This window comes from Melanerpes formicivorus, unplaced genomic scaffold (assembly GCF_026170545.1).
Source record: "Melanerpes formicivorus ecotype bairdi unplaced genomic scaffold, bMelFor1.0.p_v2 SCAF_8, whole genome shotgun sequence".
Taxonomy (NCBI): domain Eukaryota; kingdom Metazoa; phylum Chordata; class Aves; order Piciformes; family Picidae; genus Melanerpes; species Melanerpes formicivorus.
In genome coordinates, this window is record NW_027142360.1 from 22,025,639 (window position 1) to 22,044,093 (window position 18,455).

An 18,455-nucleotide genomic window follows, 5' to 3' on the forward strand; every position below is an offset into this window, starting at 1 on the left:
TTCACCTCCAAAGTGGGAAACAGAAGCTATGTACCCTGAAAATACACATCAGCACACCACCTATCCCCAAGTGCACAGAGGACTCTTCAATAATCCCATATGGAAACAAATTGAAAAATGCATTGTGAGTTGTAGATGGTAGCTCTGTTACCACGTAAGGCATGTCACTAAACATGGGATGGCCAAGATAAGCACGGCAGTGTCATCTGAACTCCTCCCAAACAAGGAGGGAAGAAAAAGTCACCCATTAGTAATCACTACTAAGGATAACTGAAGTAGTTAGTGTAAAACAGAAAAACTGATTAAGACATTTATAGATGCAAAAAGGAGTTTAAGTTTCAATGTGAGACAGTGATCTAGAACAAGAAACATGCTTTGACAGCAACAGCTAAAGAACTGAATTAAAGACTCTAAACTGCAGTTCAGCTTGAAAAGCCAGCAGGTGAAGCAAAACAGGTGATGGCTGGCACTTCATACGTACTGGCTTGGTACACCTAAAGGCTCCAAAGACTTTTCTGCTAGTCACACAGCACAGTATTTATTAGGATGCTTGGGAGAACCTTTTCCTGATCACATCTAAGTCTCAGAAGCACACAGAGATTTATCTATCACTTGAAAGGAAATTAATCAACTTTGCTAGTTTTTCTAGACCATAATTTTGATGTACTGGCAATTATATAAAATAAAACAAATCTAGAACACCAACACAACCCCACCACATTTCTTTGCAATAATCAATTCTTAGCAGCTTCAATATATTGGGTTGTTCCAGGGCCATTCAGACCTGCTCAGTGTCTGCACTACTGTCAGAAGTTAGGATCTTGCTCCACCCTCTGCATCTAACTGATTCCCTACAATGATTCTAGCCCTCACCCAGCAAGGCAGAGCAGGTAACTGACCCGGCAGAAAATGAACCAGTTGAGCAAGATAAACTGATCTAAGATAAAGCAAGGTCTTAACAACCAGGCCTTCTAAAGAAAATTTTGCAGTATCTGCTCATTTTAGCTACATTCTCAACCCCCCCCACCCCATACCTTCCTGGGGCACTAATATTAATTGCTAATATTTCACTCAATTTGTAAATTACTTGATTTATTTACAACTGTTATGGTCCTATTTGTAAGGCATGGTCCACATCCAATCAAGTTTTCCATTTCTTGTCAGAGAAGCATAAAGACAGCTTAAGTTCTGCATACTTAAGGGACTTTAAAAAACCCAAACTACTTGGTTTTAAATAATGTTCTTTTCTAAGTGCATAACAGAATCATATCTGCCATTCATAGAATGTTTTCATTGTACAGACATCAATAATACAACTACTTTTTTGACATCCCTGACAAAGGCTAGAAACTGCAACTCACTGTAAACTCCTGAAATGCATCTGCCAAGTCCCTTCTGCTTCACTTCTGTCAGGTGTCTGTCACATGAGCAAAAGCAAGCAAGGATCAGCAGGGTGCTGGGCCAGGCAGCTGGCAAGGGGTTACCTGAATCTCACACCCTGGCAGGGACCATACAGCAGTTTATCACATGTTGATTTGAGCCATGTGACTACAAATGCATCCATCCCACTGCCAAAATGCAGACAAGGGAGGAAACAGGTTGCCAAAGTAAGTCACAAAGCTCTCAATTCTCCCTGCCTGCAAACATAGGATCCTCTGGAAATAGATACAGCAAGAAGCAGGCCCAAGCCATGTATCTAGTTTTAAGACAGCCATACACTGGGCTGAAATGAGAAGCCTCTTTACTAACACATTTTATTTTTCATAAGTGTTCTTACAACCCAGCTTTCTGAATCAATTTGATCAATACAGAACTGTACTTTATAGGTGTTCTCTGAGCTTAACAGCAAATCTATAAAACCAGTTAATAACTAGGTCCTCTGAGCTCCATTCTGGCCCCAGGGATACCAGTTCTAATGAGCACACACAAACTTCCACAAATTAGCCTACGGCTCATCTCCTAAAACCCATGTGTTTGAGTTTCTCACCATGGAATTTTCAAAGCCATTCTCAGAGCACATTCTTGTTCTCTACAAATGATGCTGTAAGGTCCAAAAAAGTAATACAGGCTACATATTAAGGCACTGCCACTGGATTCGAATTTACATCTAAGTTTGTTCTATCCCCACCGAAGAACTGGAAATGTTTGATTTCCCTTTTCTCATAGAGGTAATCTCAAACTTGCACATTCCAGGGTCCTTAAACCCCATCCTCCCCTCCAAAAAAACCACAAACCCAAAACCCCCAAATTGCATAAACTACAAAATTCTGTTCCTTAGGAAATTAGAAAGCACTCTGGTAAATTCTGAACAACATAAACCACACACATCACCCAAGAGAGATTATCTTTTGTAGAAATACCTTAAACTTTCTTGTGTGGCCAGGCAGAGAAAAATCAAAGGGGGACAAGTGTTGGAATCAGAGCTATGTTCTATCAAGAAATTGCTGCATTCCAATAACAAGCTGCATTTGCATATTACTAGAAGTAGAATATTTGTCTAAGGTGATAGGAACATAAAACCCCAACCACCTCAAACCCTGCTACTCTCAAGGCTAGCAATATTTCAATGACCTTGAGGCTGGCCTTGAATTTAGTAAGTACCAGCTCCACAGAAAAGGATGATTTTCAATCCCAGTGCGTGTTTCTGTTTAAATAGTACTTCACCGGATTTTCAATCTCTTTTAAAGACACAGTGTTACACTGAGCTCCTCAATTCCTCACTTAATCGAAGAATAGAAGCTGGCTTCACAGACTTTTCTCCTTACCCTGCCCCATCCTGTCAATGTCGTTTCAAATGCTTTCTCTCCAACCAGTTAGTTTCTAAACAGTTCAGCAGATCTGGTTTGGGAATTACAGGATAGGTGAAAGCAGGCAGTACAATTATCCATAAAGAAACTGCTTTCTCACTAAATTAATCCAGTCTGAAATTGCTTTTCCTGGTTTAGATCTTAGTCACTTTGCTTTTTTAAGCAGCTGTCACAAGTGAATCACACTCCCACCACCCAACTGAAAATACATTCATAAATTGACTTAGCTCCTCCCCGCCCCCACCTTCTGTGCAGTCTTAAGTAACTGAGACAGCGATCTAGGTGCCAACACGGGGAAAACTTGAGTTTCACATGAGCACAATGTTTTATTTTACCAAGCACTTAGGCATGCACAGCCACAACAGGAAGCATTCAAAACAACCCTTCAGGGGCAAGACAAAACCACCCTTAGAGATCCTGCATGGTGACTACTCACTAACCAGCCTTGCTCTGAAAGGCACGCTCTGCAGAACAGTACTTTTCCAATGAGAGTATCACACCCCTCTTTAAAACAGCTATAAGCCCGTAGCAGAAAGCATTCATAACACACAGAGTATGTGGAATTTACTAACATTTACTTAAGACTCCAGGTTATGCTAAAACCCCTGTCTTATTGCATTACCCCAGTACCAACAGATAACTGGCAGGCATAGGTACATCCCAATTCATACATCCTACTTGGTGCATGGGAAAACAGGGAACTATTAATTCAGCACAAAGCTTCAAACACAACACATCTGCGAGCGTGTGTACCAGACGCAGAACATTTACATAATCTCTAATTGCTATCTGCCCTCGGGCGCAGTATTTCCTTGCTTATAAATAAAATACTATGCACCATAACACGGGCTGTTCTTTTCTAGCAGCCCCCAAACTATCTAGATTTATGGGCGACTGCCAGGTCAAACTTTCATGTTGATAGCCATGCACCCTGACAAAAATTCTGAGCAGCTTTACACAGTGATGATCGTCAGTTCACTATGTGACCAGAGAGTGATCTGAAACCCCCGCCAGCATATCTTGTGTCTCTCTCCCGGGATTACTGCCTCTCCATGTTAAGCTTTTAGTTCTCTGTTTGGGGCTTGTTTGTTTTGTTCATCCACTTGGGTGAACTACACTCTCTCTTCCAGAAAGCAACAGCCGTACCCACCTGCTAACTGAAGTGATGGCTCGACTTACATTTTAGACAAAACTAAAATAATGCGCGCACACAGAAAAAAATCAACCCCCTCTGCTTCACTGCAGTGGCTGTTGTTTTGAGAGGGAATTTCTCTTCTGTTCCCCCCTCCCCGATGTGAATCTCTCAGACTGCCGTCTCCCTCAGACGTGAGCCGCACGGAAAGGCATGGCGGACGCGCCTTTAACGGCGCAGTTCCGCTGCGAGCCCCGGGCACCGCGGGGAGCAGATCTGAAATAGCTGGAACGGCAGCACAGTGTCTGTCCGGACAACGGGTAGCGCTGGCAGCTCCGCGGGGTGAGGCGACGCCCGGCTCGCCGAGCCCCGGGGGCGGTGGTGCCGAAAGCCCCCACCCTGACGCTGACCTACGGCCTCGGCAGGCCCAGACCCACGGAGGAGCGGGCGGGCAGACTGGGCCCCGGGCCTATCAATCACGCCGAACGGTGACCGCTCGGTACTGCCGTGACCTCGGGGGCTTCGGCAGCTCCGCCCCCTTCTCCCCTCCCCCACCCCGGCCGGGGGACACTTACCGTCCCGGGACGTGCCCATGAGCTGGTCCAGCATGGCGCGCATCTGGGCCTGCGCCGACATCTTGAGCGCGCGTGGGGCCGGCCCGGCCCGGCCGAGTCACGCCGACAGCGGCCTACAAGGCCCGAGGCCCGGCGCGGCGCTCAACCCTCCCCCTCGCGTCACTGGCGGGCCCCGGGCGGAGCCGCTCCCCCGACGCCACGGGGGCGGGAGAAGAAGCGGGCGCTGCCTGGCTCGCGCTCCTGGTGGCAGGCGGAGCGGGAAACTCGCCTCGCGCCGGCCTTGGTGTCGCCGTCGCCGCCGCCACCACCTCGCTTCCCCTCACCCCTCCGCTCCTCCCGCTTCCTCTCACGCCTGCCACGCGCGCGCGCCAGCGGTAACGGAAACCCGCACGCACGCGCCCTGGGCCCCCTCGCCCGCTCCGCGACGTCAGCGCGGACAGGCTTTGGCGCCCGCTGATTGGACACGGCGCGCGGTGCTCGGCCTGTGACGCACCCCACGGCGAGACCCTCGATTGGGCCGTCCAGCCCTTCGCCGGGCTGAGCCCGTGGGGTACGCTGATTGGCCGCGCAGTCCCGCGTAGCCGCTCTGACGTCCTGGTCTCCGGGTGGAGAGCGGCCGCGCGGTTTCGTCCGCAGGGCACCGCAGGGCTGTGCCCCTAGAGAGCGGCACACGGGCGCCGAAAAAGGTGGTCCAGGAGAGAGGGCTGAGCGGGCTCTGGACCCGCGAGCAGACGTTGAGCGGTGTCCGAGCTAGCGTTTTCGTCTGCGTTCTTGCCTCTGCCAGGGGAAACCCAACCGAACAGTTTCACGAGGGTTGATTCGGCTCACAGCATGTGGCTGAGCTGAAATTAATGCAGGGCAGGAGGGAAAGCTAGGCGAGTCTCTTCGCGCCCAGCAGCCTGGTCCTGCTTACTCAGCCCCGGGACAGGCGCGTCTCTTGACTGGGACGCTCGGTGAGTGACAGGAGCCATCATTAAACGCCTGATGCGCGCACGCATCTGGGCCAGGCAGGAGCAGGGGTGAATGGATACGTACCGGTGGAATATGCCTCTCAAAGACAATTATCTTTATCTCACATTCAGAAGCGTTTTAATGCCTCCGTCCCTCTCTCAAGCTGTCCAAGCGCAGTTACGGTTGCATCAGTGACACACCTGCTTTGCAGAGAACCTCCCTTAAAACCGAAGTTAGCCATGTGCTACAGCTAATTCAACTTGCAGAGCGCCAAAATCCGGTCTGGACTATTTTTAATCTAATGCCTGCCTATTGTGACTATCCTGTTCTTCACCATCACGTTGCCATCTAGTGCCCGAAGGCCGTCAGTGACACAAGGCGATCCTAATACTCCCCAACCAGAACGACCTTTAAGGATTAGCTTAACATCCGAGAGAGCATCTGTTTGTGCCCAAAATTCAGCTTTTTGTTCTTTTTTTCTCCTCCCTTTCTCCCCAGAACTGGTTTCACTGAACCATTTATTTTTCTGCAGGAGCAATATACTACAGACTGCTGAAGGAGCAACCTTTAGTCCATCTGGAAAGCAGAGCGCAAAATGTAACAGCTGCATTAAATAACTCAGAACAACAAACACATCACAGCTATTCTCAGGGTCTGGTGACTTCCTGTAACTTCCACCTACTGAGAAGCAAACAGGTTGTTATTTTCCCACCTGTGACAGCAACACTTCTCCAGAAAAACACCACTGTTCAACAAGTGAGATGCTGCAAGAGTTGCAATCCAGACTTTTTGGTCTATAGAAGCTTAAAACTTGTCATTCACATCTCCTTATCTTACCTAAGTAACCCAAATCTCCTGTTTTAAAAAAAAATCTATTGTTCCTATTCATTATGAGAATTAAAATACCAAGTTTTAAATGCAGGGGAAGGAGAATATATATTTAGATTAAGCAATTATCTTAGCAATGCTTTTTTAATGGAATACTTTGTTTTCCCTGGTAGGCAAAACCCCCCCAAACCAACCCAAACACTTCTGTTAGCTTTACTTAATAGCTCCTCCCCCATGTAAACAAGCCTCATGTTTTTAGCCATTAAAAGTCATTCTTATTACAGATTTCTTATGTATCTTGCAGAAAGTTCAATCCTCTTTTGAAAGCAGCATCAAGCCAGTATTTTCTTATAAACTGTTACAGATTGCAAGACAAGCTAGAAACGGCAGCCTGATTTGTGTACCTAGTGTGACTGGCAGTAATCAATCAGTTCCCTGCCTAATGGAGTTTTTCTCAGCTTGGCAATGTGAAACAACAGCACAGGAAGCCTAGAGCCATGGAGTCAGCTGCTCAAGAGACACCAAGAAATGTGTCATTCATTGAGTAGTATTTGTCTCAGAATTGTTACCACTAGCTCATTGCTACAGAGAAAAACCAGTATCTTCAAGATGAAAGAGTTTTGTGCTGCTCTAGTATTTGTCAGAGTCCACTAACGCTCCAAAGAAAATGCCTTCACTCTTGGAAGAGTAGAAATTGACAGGAACAAATTCTCCTACCTACAGATTTTGAGCAGGGAACCACAACCTTGCAGCTCCTTAAGACAGTTTAGCACTAAAGGATGTCAAGGAACAGCCTCTCATTCCAGGGAGGCCACCTCTCACACCACACGCTTGGATCAAAGGGGTGGGTCTGCCCTGCTGGATAAATTCAGAAAGGGCTTCCCAGTTACGGCTCTTTCACACCATACCGGCCACTTAAAATTGACAGCACACTCTAGCTAGAGAACCCATCCCGTTTCGATACTACTAGATTATTTATTCAGGGCTGAATAGGCGTCACAACAGAATCATCTTCATCCTTTCCCTCCCGGCTGCTGGGGCAACCTGAAGCCCACCAGGCCGGCAACCTCCTCAGGCGAGCGCTCCCCCTTGCCGTGGTACTCCTGGTGCAGGGCCGCGTGTTCCCGGACGCTGCGGAGGAGGCAGAGGTAGGTGGCAGCCTGGAAGTGCAGCTCCTGCTGGGCCCGGCACAGCTTCTCGCTGGTGACCTGCCAAGAGGAGGGAACACGCCTCGATACTGCAAGGCCCCGCCAAGGCCACGGACCCACTTCGTGAGGGTCGCCGCCGCCGCCTCGCCTCCCTAGAGGAGAGGCAGGAGGAAAGGAAAGGAGAGGAGGGTGGAGGTGGTGAGCCGCCCCCCCCATACCCGGTGGGCGCGGAAGGCCGCGAGGACGTGGCGGTAGGCGGGGGTGTCGCGGTAGGGGCGGCCGGCCCCACCGCTCGCTTGGCGAAGCTCGCGCAGAAGCGCGCGCAGGGTCCGCAACGGAGAGCCCAGCGCCGCCATCTTCTACCCCGCCCCGCCCCGGCGACCAATAAGGAAGCGGCTGGGGTGCTCGCGGGCTGCGGGCTTCGCCCTTCTACCCTTCACAGAGGCAGGCGGGCTGTCGAGTGCCGAATTCAACGATCGCCTTCTCCTTACCCCCACCCCCCACAAGCACTGGAGGTCGAATGCCGGAGGTCGAGCGTAGAGGAGAGGCCGCGACAAAGGCAGTGCGCGCCTCCCCTCGCTCGCCCGTCCGCTATAGGGGGCGGAGCTACTCGTCTGTGCGCCGCGCGTGTCGCCTGTGTACGGTGGCCGAGGTTACTGCAGCGAGATCACGGGGAAACAATCGAGGGGCGCATCCCGCTGCGGGAAGCCGCTTTGGGCCGTGACCCGTTCCCCTCCCGGAGCAGCCCAAGCGGGTTTCAGAGGTCTTCGGTTTTAAAGTGCTGTACCGCTTGTTAGAACCGACTGACGACCCTCAAAATCGTAGTAGATGCAAACCCGCAGCAGGCCCAGCTTCTGGGCAGCGAGCGGGAAGGACAGCAAGCTCTGCGTTTCGGAGAGAGAGTAGGCTGCAGCTGTCCCGCCTCAGGCGCCGAAAATGCAAAAATAATGCCCACCCCAGATGGGACTCGAACCCACAATCCCTGGCTTAGGAGGCCAATGCCTTATCCATTAGGCCACTGGGGCTGCCACGAAAGCGATTTCTCTACGCAGATACTTCTGTGTTGTCTCCGCCCCTTTCGTTTCTACACTAACTACGGAAGGCCGCTGACTGGGCCGCGCCTTCTCGCGGGATGGAAGCTGGGTGCCGCATGGGCCCCTGGGAGCGCCGGGCGAGGCCGCTGCTCGTCTGGAGGGTGAGGCCGGGAAGGGGCCTGGTTTAGCTCCCGCACCGGGCCTGAGCGCCAGACCGCATCTACCCCGAAGCTGTAAGCTTCCCTTCTGTATCAATCCCCTCACAGTTTTCAAAGGTTGCTCTCCCCTCGCACTATTTCCCTTGCCTTTGTGGATGCCCCGACTGAAGGAAGCTAGCCCACACCCCTCCTACACCCACACATCCCACCCCAAAACGGTAATGAGACAGCGTGAAAGCCCCAGGGACCTGGCTCCAAGTGAAATCTGGACATTCTCATTTCCGTGAGAAAGCACAGAGGCAGGGCTAATATGTACATTCTTCTTTATTTAATACAGCACGGACACATGACACATAAAAAAAGCAAAGTACACTCATGAAAAGAGCCTGTCGCAGCGAGGGACAGGGAACAGCTATGCCAAATTGAGTAAGGCTCCTACTGCAGAACAGGGGTCTGCTGGCAGGGTTGGATCCCAGAGCAGTCTGCTGCCAAAACCAAACCAAACCAAAACACAGATCTGCTCTCCTGTCGGGAAAGCAGAAAAACAAAAGGGCAAGTCCCTCTCCGAACAGGTGGAGGCAGCATTCTCAGCGAGGTTCACCGGATTCAAACCCGCTCACGATGTTTGGACCAAAGCACTGGTAAAAGGAGAAATGCTCTCCAGCCATTCCCGCAGAGGGCCAATAGTCCTGACCTCTGAAAGCATCAGACTTCTCAGGGATAGCAAACCTGAGTATCTGGAGGAAGTGAAAACATCAAGTAGTCACACAGAAGAGTTTTAAAATCAGTCTCCCTGATAGGGCTCTGCTAGCCACAACTGGGAACGTGCAGAGGAACAAACCAGCTTCTTGACTAACGAAAGACTAACAGCCATTAAACTGACCAGAACAATATACACATTGGGAACTGATGCGGGCTTTTGTGGCAGCAGCTTCTTCCTTTTCCTGCTTCAGTTCAGGATGGAAATCAAGCAGGCACCAGTTCCTCTGGCAAAGAGCCTTACACACTTTTTAAAAATTAAAATACAAAAAAGGGAGACAGGTGTATTTACAAAATCCATGGCTGGTACAGTACATCATTTTTAAGACACACTAAATGCTACAATCTTTCAGGTCCTGAGATTATTACAAAAAACCCCCAACAACTCAAAACTTGTGTTCAGGTCCAGTTTTATAAGGAGAGAGGAAAAGAAACCACACATTTAAAACACACTACCCCTTGAAGTTATTGGAACACCTCCCTAAAAATCCAAATGGAAGCGGTGCTAACCACCCAAATGTAGCTGCATTTGGTTGTTCAGGCCTATTGTCACAAGAGGGGAGCATTTAACAGCAGAATTTATCTGGAGACCTCATCAGGCAAGCACACAGCTTTTAGGATTCTCTCTCCGTCACTAAGCCCTAGGATCTGAAACTGGTGAGTATTAAAACCAGGAAGGTGACCTTGTATTAATTCATGCTGTACTAAGTAAAGTATCACCAGAATCACCACCTCAGACAGGATTGCTACCCCATAGCTACTGGGCATTCCTTTAGTTGAAGCCAAGGAATGCAAAGAATTCTAGCTGTGATTTAACATTTGTTTATTACACACTTTGGCCAGTGGTTTGTTCTGAGCTACCTAGTGAAAGGCAGGAAAACACTTTGTCCGTCTGGTTTGCAGTACTTTAGAGTCTTGGGGATGACAGCAAGTTAAGCTAGCTATGTCCAAACTTGCTAGTGTATATATACTAAGAGTGATACCAAACAAAGGATGCTGAGGCCAAGCTTCTGTTGCAGGAATAATCCCCACTACTGTTACCTGTGCAGACAGTATCTGGATGCACTGTTCTGGGCTGAGCCTCTATCAAGTAGAACTAAAGGGACTTGCACCCACACCTGTTTTGTTTTTGCCCCTCCTCCCCCCATGAAATACTCTGAACACACTGCTTTTGTATCATCAGAAGTTATCACAGATGCCTTTTCTCACAAGCACCCGACTTTAAGCTAGAGAATCCCAACACTTTAAGCATTACTCATGAAATGCTTCTAACCCTCAGTGAAAGAACACTACAAGAGACAAATCACACAACAAGGGTACTAGGTTGACTGCTAAAATATAACGCTGCTCAGTAGACTTTTGAAGGTAAATAGTAGTAGTTAATTTTGTACTTTTAAACAGTAGTCCAAAAATAAAATTTCTCCATCTATTTCCAGTATGGATCTTCAGAACTATGACAGAACATGGTACTAATTGCTACATGATGGAATGAATCACTGGCAATAAAACACACACTACAGTTCTCACCTCTGACCTAAATTGTTATTTGTAGTTACATACAAGACTCAAAGATCAGTGAGAAAGACCCAGCTACCGTGTAGCTGACAACTCCCCTTGTTTAGAAGCAACTTCATTTAAGTGATCAATTGATTTAATTCACTTCTGATATTGGAAGGAAACCGATGATATCTCACTGGTTTGGGAATGTTACAATCAAACAAACATTGCTGCAGCTTCTTCAACCAATTTTGAGCGCTGAATGTTCTAAAAACACCTCTTAGACTAAAACTTGTCCCAAGAGGTGATTTTAGCTTCCCTCTCGAAGCAACTTCATGACACTTGACACTGCATGTTGCACCAGGGAAAGGGTTTCTTTTTCTTAAAATACAAATTGCTTCAAAAAGACTTCTGCAGTACAGACATTCAAAAAATATTGAGTTTTCTTTGGGTAAAACTTCAACATGTGTTAAGAGGGGCTGGGGGCAGGAATGCATGTAACACTGAAACACATAAATACTTATCTGCATAGTTGATATTAGTGACTACTAATCAAACTAAGGCCTTGTCTGGAAAAAGCTGAGAACACAAGAGTTTCTTCCCTCACTCCTCTGGTGAAATCTGGTTAAGTCTCAAGAAGCTCTGGCTGCCTCAGCAGCTACTTGGTTTTGGCCTATGATGGTGGCATCTCCTGACTGGTTTGGTTCTCTCCCTCAGTTTTTCTCTTGGTACTAGACAGTAGTAGACATATCTGTTGGTAAAATACATCTGCACACACTGCTGGGCAAAGGAACAAAAATAAAAGGCAACCCAAACCCCCTTTAGTACTCAGCATGGTAAGAATCAAAACAGCTTTGGATTTCTTCACCATAAATAACAACTTACTAGCTAATGGTTATTATTTGAGCAGAAGAGGAAGGCAAGGGAAGAGACTGAAATTCACTTCTCCACAAAAACATAGGTTGTGGTTTGTTTGTTTTTTTCCAGAGTTACACTGCAGAATTACAGCTGTCAAAACTGACTACAAAATACAGACCTATATCCTTGACTAGTGACAAAATCAGCACAGTTTTATTTAGGAGTGTGCAAAAACAGCTGTGAGGAATCTTTGTGTTTCCCCAGGTTTGGGCCAGTTCCAGGCCATGCTGATCTCTCAGCACAACTCATAGCAGCAGCAGGGCTTTCTATGGCCCCAAAAGGCTATTACAGCAGCAAGGGATCACTGGGTCACAGAAAAAGGATGATGAAGCCCCACCAGAAGTTTCCACAAACAAAGCATTTCCCTTACAAAACTGTTATCTTTCCAGTGGCCCAGTAAGCATACTTCTGGCTGCTTGTTTTGGCAGCGATTTCTTAAACAGCAGACAGATCTTTTAGTTTTTTTTTAAACCACAAATGCAGCTGTTGTGAAGACTGCAGCAGTCAACCAGCAGCAGCTGTAAATGCCTCATCTCACAGATCAGCCCAGGATTAAAGCACGTATGCGCCCGAAATGAATTGAACAGCAACAAAAGAGCCAGGTTAGCTTAGCTTACTGTCACAGGTGGATGTGGCAAACCACTGAAGTTACCTCACTGATGCACCTAAGGCATATTAAGAAGCACCATCACTATTACTCTAACTGGCTGAGATACCAGCAATAGTCCTGTCTTTGACTGGCACCATGAGACTAGTAGAAGAAATCTGCCTATGGCCTAGCTTACATAAATGGGTTCATTCAAACATGTGAAGACAAGCAATTAGGCTGTCACAGAGATATGGTGTATCTGATACCTTATTTTATGCTCTTGAGATGGGCTCCCCACCTAGGAAATACTCTTCAATCCATTCCCATTCTGTAAAGTAAATGCTTCCTTTTCATATCATAGCTCATGGTTTGGAAGTGCATCACAGAACTGGCACAATCTAGTGATGCCTAAGTAGGTTACCTTAAGTTTAGTACTTGGTTGACTAGTAAATTGCTACTTTCAGGTCTGCATGTTTATAATAATGGTAAGCCAGATCCTTGGCACAGAATTAAAATCACTAGATCTACTGAAGACTGCTAATTGTCAGAGAACAAGGAAACAAGCACAGACACTATTATGATGGTTCACTTACAAATAGCAACACATGAATTTAGGGTTTGTTCTCTTAAGAGAACAAACCATTAATGAAATCTCAATGAACTGAGTGAAGTCTCAATAAATTGAGTTCATCTAGAAAACTACTTCATGGTGAGTGACCTAGGCAGCATGTGCAGCATAGCAGCCTGGTTTAACTGCAGGCAGCAGCTGCACTCTTGCAGATTTTGACCGAATTCCTTCCTATGTGTGATGCACAGTCAGAAGTGACAACTTCAGTAAATGTGAGAATCCTTGCAGTAACTGGTGTCAAGCAGATGGGATAGCCACAAAGAGGATTCCTTGCAATTCACAACTCAAACTTGTTGCAAGATGCTATTTTAAGCTCCTTTTGCCCCGCCTCCGTGGGGTTGTCGGCCACAGGTCTTTGCCTGAAGATTCAGTGACTGTGTGAAGTGGTTCAGTATTTCATAAAGTTGCCAGATAGGGCCCATGTTTTACTCATGACCTAATTAAGACCCCAAATTTAAAACCTCCAGAGGGGGGAAAAAAAAACCCATACAAAAATGTCATTCCCATTAGCCACTTCCTTTCTCTCATGCACATTGACACGCACTCACACACTCTTTATTGTACTGCTACCTTGGCACAAACGTTCACCTTTAGGTAAAGTGTTTAACAGAGCCAGCAGAACATAGAAGGATGAACAGGTTTCACAGGAATATTGCTGTATGTGTGTGCAAGAGAAAAGAAATGCCCAAGCACACAGAACCAATGCCATGGTACAGCAACGATGAAGTTACAGACATGACACACTTTTCCTTCAGAAAAGGGGGAAAATGAGTTTAACAGCATAAAGCCATCTTGGCAAGCTTAAGCTTTTCCTCCAAAATGCCTTCCAGCACTTCAGGATCTCTGAGAACAGTCTAAGGAGGGTAGGGAAATAAAATTAAAAGGAAAAACAAAAAAAAAAGAACAAAGGCAAAAAAAAAAAGGCACTTAAACAAAGGACAAAGGCCTGAATCAAGTCAGTCAGAGAGGGTAACAGCCAGTTCACCAGAACTAGGACCAATCAACACCTACCAACCTTTTTAATGTCTATGAAATTAAAATTGCATAAAGTGTTAATAATCAGTCTTTTACCTACTGCTTTCACCTTCTGGTTCATTTAATGGGAAAACAAACCAACCAACCAACCCAAACAAAAAGCAAGTGTCCCTCTAATGACTTCCCTCCCAAACCCCCCAAGTTCAGCAAAAGCTATTTGTGGGAGGAAGCCTCCCACAGCTTGTGTTAGCTGCAGGCTTTCCCTGCAATGCCATCTTCAAAATAAGAAGAAAACCCCAAACAAAAGCAGAAGAGGGACCACCTGTGCCTTCATCAATTCACACCAAAAAAAAACCAACCCCAAACCAAACAAACAACCCAGGCACCCCAACGCTTCTAATCCATCTGTGGGCAAAAACTACTCAAAAGAAAAACCCAAACCTGTAAACTAGATCAAGAATTGCTAATAAATACAGCCAAAAGTTTGTTTTATGTATGTAGCAGCAAATGTGATAAAGTTATTAGTTGGGGCCCAAGATAGCTCCCAGAGGGTTAATGGTTCACACAACTGATGGCAGCTTGGGAGAGTTGCAGGATATCTGTTTTCATGTCCTGAAGGGTCTTGCACCAATTGGAGAAGGAGTGTGGAGGAAGGGTCAGGTGATGGGACTGTGGGAGGGAAACAGGCTCTTGGCACCTGTCCCACCCCTAAATCTGTGCATCAGACAACTTTGATTGGATTCAAACAAGAAGCAGAACCCAGATAATTAAAAGTTACTTCTGATTAGCAGAAAACAGATGTGAAACCCACAGCATCCACACTTGTGACTTAGTTGATTGGCATTAGTCATGTATCTCAAATCAGCAGAGAAGCCTGGACAAAGTGATTTAGGCCATTTGCATATTGGAGCAGTAGAAGACTGCAGTTATAGTCCAAGGTGTCAGGAAACTCTGCAGCCTGTTTTCCATCTAGCCTGTAAATGTCTCAAAAGGACTTAAGATAGCTACCATGACTTTCAGACTTTGGATCATGTAGCAGAAGATATTCTCAGATGGTTCTAACATCTAAAACCTGTGTTTGAAATTATTGCTTGCATTTGTTTAGGGCTTTCAGTGAGCTGGATATATTAGCTCTCATACAGTCCCCAAACCAATTCAGCCCTGCTGCCTAGAAAAGACAGCTCTACTTGGCTTTCTTATTGCTTGTGAATACTGAGGGTTATTTAGTATGTACAACTACAGTTTGTTTGTTAACAAAGGCCCTTAAAAAGTAGTAAAAAAACTGGGGGGAAAATGTCTTTAGGAGAGCTCCTGTGCAGAAAATAGTAAAACATTAACCTAAAGTTTGCATTTGGATGTTGCAGAAAACTGTCACTTCCCTCTCCTGTTTATGCTACCTGCAAAGGTCTCTGGGAGACACCCTATTATTTCCTTTGATTTAGCCTTGCTAGGTATGACCAGGGAGAATAGGGAACAGGGAATGTAGATCTTTTCATCACTGTGTTGCTGATTCCTAAGCTCAGGAGCATGATAACTGAGCACAGCTGCCCTGTGGGGGCTGTTTGAACTGGTTTCACGAACAACTTAATTCATCTTTACTCTTGTCATCCGACTACTTGTTTCCACACTAAGTATTAGTTTACATGTTTCTCAAGACTGAGAAGCTTAAAAGGCCACAGACAGGACTACTCTTACCCTCCTTAAGATTTAGAGAGGATACTTCTCAACTGCAGATGAGGCATACTTCCAGGAGGAGAGGAATGTTGCAAGGAAATTTGTGCTGTAGTTCTAAAGGGCTCCAAGTCTCTCCCAGTCTAAAATTTCATTAAGAAGACAAAAGATGACAACTTGAATGAGATGCCTTGATGAGAAAAACATAGAAGAGGTAGAACTCTCTTAGGACAGGGTCTTTTAAATATACTGCTCCCTGATATCTCACTGCTGCAGCTCAGCTACATGCATCCCTAAAAAGCAGTTCAAGGAATTAGCATCCTGCCAGAACTGTTAGGCCTCAAAACCCAAAAGTTGTCTTCCTTCAACCCTTCCTGGAGAACAAACAAAAATGAAAAGATTCAGATAAAGCTTGCATTCTAGGTATCTGGATAGAACCTGCACAGCATTAAGAATAGCAGAGTTTACATGTCTGTATGTTTCAACTCCAAGTAGCTCTGATGGAGATGCCAGCTCATCTAATCAACACGTCACATACGGAGCAGTAGCACTCGCTAAAAAGCATTTAATTGACAGATGCTGTGGAGTGAAGTTAATGAACTAATGCATCTCATTTTAATTCAATTTGACTTTCACAGAAGTGTTGTGCAAAGACATTTATTGCTGAACTCAACCCAACATTTTTATACTAAATACACAATATATATTAAATTCACATATATATTTATATAAAATTAAAATGAGCTCTAAATAGAAAAGAAATTGTTGTCTGATCTAAGAAAAATAAATCACATGTAAAAGAAGCCTGAAAGCTATAAGTTAATCTAGCAAAAACCATTGAAGATTCGTTATCCGTGGGGCAAAGTCCCTCTGGAAGGTGTGAGATAACCAAAAGTCTCAGGTTTGATCTCAAATCAAACTACTGGTAAGCCTAGCTACTAGGAATTTCAGCATCTCCGATTAGAGGAATGTTTTGGGGTAGAAACGCATACTATTTTAATGTGCCTCTTTCCCCCCATGACTACTTTCAGTTTCTGCCATTCTCATCTTTTAACTGACAGCCCAAGGGACTCAAGAGCAAAGTCCTATCCTAGTGTCAAAGTGCAACATGTGCTGGGTACTTCCTAAACTCACAAGTGAACCAGTTGATGTACTGCTATCAAAACCAAGAAAAAAAGAAACAAAAAAGCCAGCTTTACAGTCTTGTGCTACCACATAAGGAAGAGTTCAGGTCAGGAACTCTCCAGGCCAGCAGGGGCAGGAATGCTGGAGACAACCCATTCAGCCCCCAGAAGAGAAGGCACCTCTGGTCGCTTTTGAACGACTCCTCTTTGGCTAATGCCCGAAGCAGTATTAACCTGGCTCTGGAACAGGTCATGATGAACTTGAACTAGCAAACCAGTATAATGCATGGGTTCTGGGAGAAGTTTGTGAAGATGAGGATGAGGGTTGGGCTTTTGGGAAGATGAGAAAGATCTAGAATGAGTAAAGAACAGCTTGTGTTTTATAAGAGACATGAACAGAACATGACTTAATTTCAGTAGCAGATAAGCACAAGGCAAAGGAAAAGAGTTTAACAAATGGAAGGACTGGAAAAAAAAAACACCTGTGCCTTTAAAAAGAGTGGGAAAGAAATGCTAGTCTGACCAATATGAGTTTCCTTTTCATGTAAATGGAAAAAATTCCATCCCCTTCCTCCCTTAAATAAGAATCTTTATATTGAAAAAAACCAAAACAAAAACCAAACAAGGAGCAAGGGATTTCCCAGTAGTCTGTGTCTCACATCCCAATGTACCAGATAAAAGGTTTTGAAGACATCTCTAATGAGACTGCATACATCTGTAGGCTCCCTAAAGCCAAACAGCCTTGTAAAGTTGGAAAAATGTCCATACTAGAAACTGCATTTGTATAAGGGTTTAATTACAATGCAAAGCATCCCAGCATCACCTTTACTCTACATAACCTTTGGTCCACAACCATGTAGTACACTCAGGACCTACACAATCTTATACTGGGCACTTTGGGCACTAATGAAATAGATGATTCCACCTTACACAATGGATGGAGAAACCTATTCTAGCTCCTCTCACACTTTCAACTCTTCCTTGGACATCACCTAAGGGAAAAAAAAAAGTTTGTGCTGCTGTGGGTTTGACGATCAATTTCTTTTAAAAGCCAATCAGAGCAGGTAAAAACAGCTTGTTTCTTTAGGCAAGATCAAACTATGACCAGTCTGCATGACCAAGGAGGACCAGTCCTCCTTTTCCTTCTCTCTTTGATCAAGTATTGTTTTATTTTTCTTCTTCCTCTCACCACAGTGCTTGGGATCAGAATATGTAAACATTGACAGAAACAGCAGCCCTGTGACAATAAGCACTTTCCCAACTGGGCAGACTCTGTCAGCCAACCAGAACTGCTTCAGCTCCCTTGCTTGTCCAGAAGTCACTGGTTTTTCCGCTGTAACTTAGTGTCCCCTTTACTTTGGCCTCCATCTGTAGTTTAGAGACAGGAAAAGAAAGAGAAGAGTAAGAATGAGTAAACTTTTATTATTACAGCTTACAGCAGAAGAGGAATTTCACATGTTCAGCTTTAGCATCACCAAAGCCTACACTGTCTTTGTAGGGTGGAAGACTCTGCATTTTCTGAGGTTCATTGATGATACATACCACTGTTGCAACCTGAGATACCAGGCTTCCTACAGGAAGATACCATCTTTCTAAAGACTAAGCTGCAGCTTGAGATACTGAAAGTGATTTAAGAAATCAAGCTTTTACATTTTAATAAT

The 18,455-nt window shown here is 45.6% G+C and overlaps 3 protein-coding genes and 1 non-coding gene across 5 annotated transcripts in view; all 4 read right to left on the reverse strand.

The window, feature by feature from the left end:
• Nucleotides 1-4,874, reverse strand: part of LUC7L2 (LUC7 like 2, pre-mRNA splicing factor) — a 33,078-nt gene extending 28,204 nt beyond the window's left edge. Inside the window, exon 1 of one of the 2 annotated variants that reach the window (XM_068142607.1) lies at nt 4,515-4,874. In XM_068142607.1, the coding sequence (XP_067998708.1) occupies nt 4,515-4,575 (61 nt within the window). In that variant the 5' untranslated portion in view covers nt 4,576-4,874. The remainder of the gene's footprint in view (nt 1-4,514) is intronic. The other variant, XM_068142608.1, reaches the window with a different exon arrangement.
• A 2,371-nt stretch (nt 4,875-7,245) lies between these two features.
• Nucleotides 7,246-8,016, reverse strand: FMC1 (formation of mitochondrial complex V assembly factor 1 homolog). The gene is made up of 2 exons (XM_068142610.1): nt 7,660-8,016; nt 7,246-7,501 (listed from the first exon to the last, which is right to left on the reverse strand). The coding sequence occupies exons 1-2, from the start codon at nt 7,795-7,797 to the stop codon at nt 7,307-7,309; spliced, it is 333 nt and encodes a 110-aa protein (XP_067998711.1). The 5' UTR covers nt 7,798-8,016; the 3' UTR covers nt 7,246-7,306.
• Nucleotides 8,017-8,393: 377 nt separating this feature from the next.
• TRNAR-CCU (transfer RNA arginine (anticodon CCU)) lies at nt 8,394-8,466 on the reverse strand. Its single transcript has one exon. It is a non-coding gene; the product is annotated as a tRNA-Arg (tRNA).
• A 473-nt stretch (nt 8,467-8,939) lies between these two features.
• UBN2 (ubinuclein 2) overlaps nt 8,940-18,455 on the reverse strand; it is a 48,843-nt gene continuing 39,327 nt past the window's right edge. Inside the window, exon 17 of the mRNA XM_068142611.1 lies at nt 8,940-18,162. Coding sequence (XP_067998712.1) covers nt 18,113-18,162 — 50 coding nt within the window. The 3' untranslated portion in view covers nt 8,940-18,112. The remainder of the gene's footprint in view (nt 18,163-18,455) is intronic.

Coding starts and splice junctions, on each gene's coding strand:
- FMC1 (XM_068142610.1), bottom strand. CDS start 7,797: ATGGCGGCGCTGGGCTCTCCGTTGCGGACCCTGCGCGCGCTTCTGCGC. Junction 7,502..7,659: donor CGGCCTTCCGCGCCCACCGG/GTATGGGGGGGG, acceptor TCCTCTTGGCAG/GTCACCAGCGAGAAGCTGTG.